Source organism: Otolemur garnettii, unplaced genomic scaffold (assembly GCF_000181295.1).
Source record: "Otolemur garnettii isolate 467f Iridium unplaced genomic scaffold, OtoGar3 scaffold00133, whole genome shotgun sequence".
Classification (NCBI taxonomy): Eukaryota; Metazoa; Chordata; class Mammalia; order Primates; family Galagidae; genus Otolemur; species Otolemur garnettii.
Window position 1 is genome coordinate 2193615 of NW_003852528.1, and position 741 is coordinate 2194355.

General features: G+C 76.0%; 1 protein-coding gene across 5 annotated transcripts in view; it reads left to right on the plus strand.

Annotated features, from left to right (window-relative positions):
- The first annotated feature begins 260 nt into the window (after positions 1-260).
- Positions 261-741, plus strand: part of LRRFIP1 (LRR binding FLII interacting protein 1) — a 151705-nt gene continuing 151224 nt past the window's right edge. For 4 of the 5 annotated variants that reach the window (XM_003798233.3, XM_023518266.1, XM_023518269.1 and 1 more), the window contains exon 1: positions 283-403. In XM_003798233.3, coding sequence (XP_003798281.1) covers positions 308-403 — 96 coding nt within the window. In that variant the 5' untranslated portion in view covers positions 283-307. Of the gene's footprint in view, positions 404-741 lie in introns of all 5 variants that reach the window. The other variant, XM_023518271.1, reaches the window with a different exon arrangement.

Genomic DNA, 741 nt, shown 5'->3' on the forward strand with positions numbered 1-741 from the left:
CATCCCCGGCGTCGTGGTGCTTTTCGTTTCCTCCGTCCCTGGGAGGTAGTTCCCGACCCTCGGCGTCTTTCCAAGTCGTTGTCCCTGGCCCCGGCGTCCCCGCGCCCCTCCCCAGTTCTCTCTCCAGCGCTCCTGCGGGTCCCCACCGCCTCGGCCCGGTCCCCCGGCGTCCCCGCGCCCCCGCGTCCCCAGTTGCGCCCGCTGACGCCATGACGCCGCGGCGGAGGGAGGGGCGGATCGGCCCGGCCGGGAGGGGCGCGAGCGGCGGGAGCGGCGGGTCCCGCGGCGGCAGCGGGCGAGGCGGCCGATGGACATGGGCACTCAGGGCTCGGGGCGCAAGCGGCTCCCCAACCGGGAGCGGCTGTCGGCGGAGGACGACGCGCTGAACCAGATCGCCCGCGAGGTGAGCTCGCCGGCGCGCGGGGGCGGCCCGTTATGCGGGCGGGGCGGACGCGGTGGCCCCGCGGCAGCTGTCAGGCGTCCGGCGGTCTGTCCCGCCGTGCGTCCGGCCGCTGGCAGACTGGGCCCGGCAGGTCTCATTGAGGGGCGCAGGTTCCCGGCTCTGGGCCTGGCTCAGATCTCATCTCGGCGGCCTGCGGACTGGGCACGGGTCCTCCAGCCTGGGGACAAGCCTAACACGCCTGTCATTGCTCGCCTCCCCCTTCCCGGCCTCCCCCTGGGGAGAGGAGCCCGGGCGCTTGCAGCCACACAAGGTGGCCCCGGGGGTGGGGGCGAGCGCCC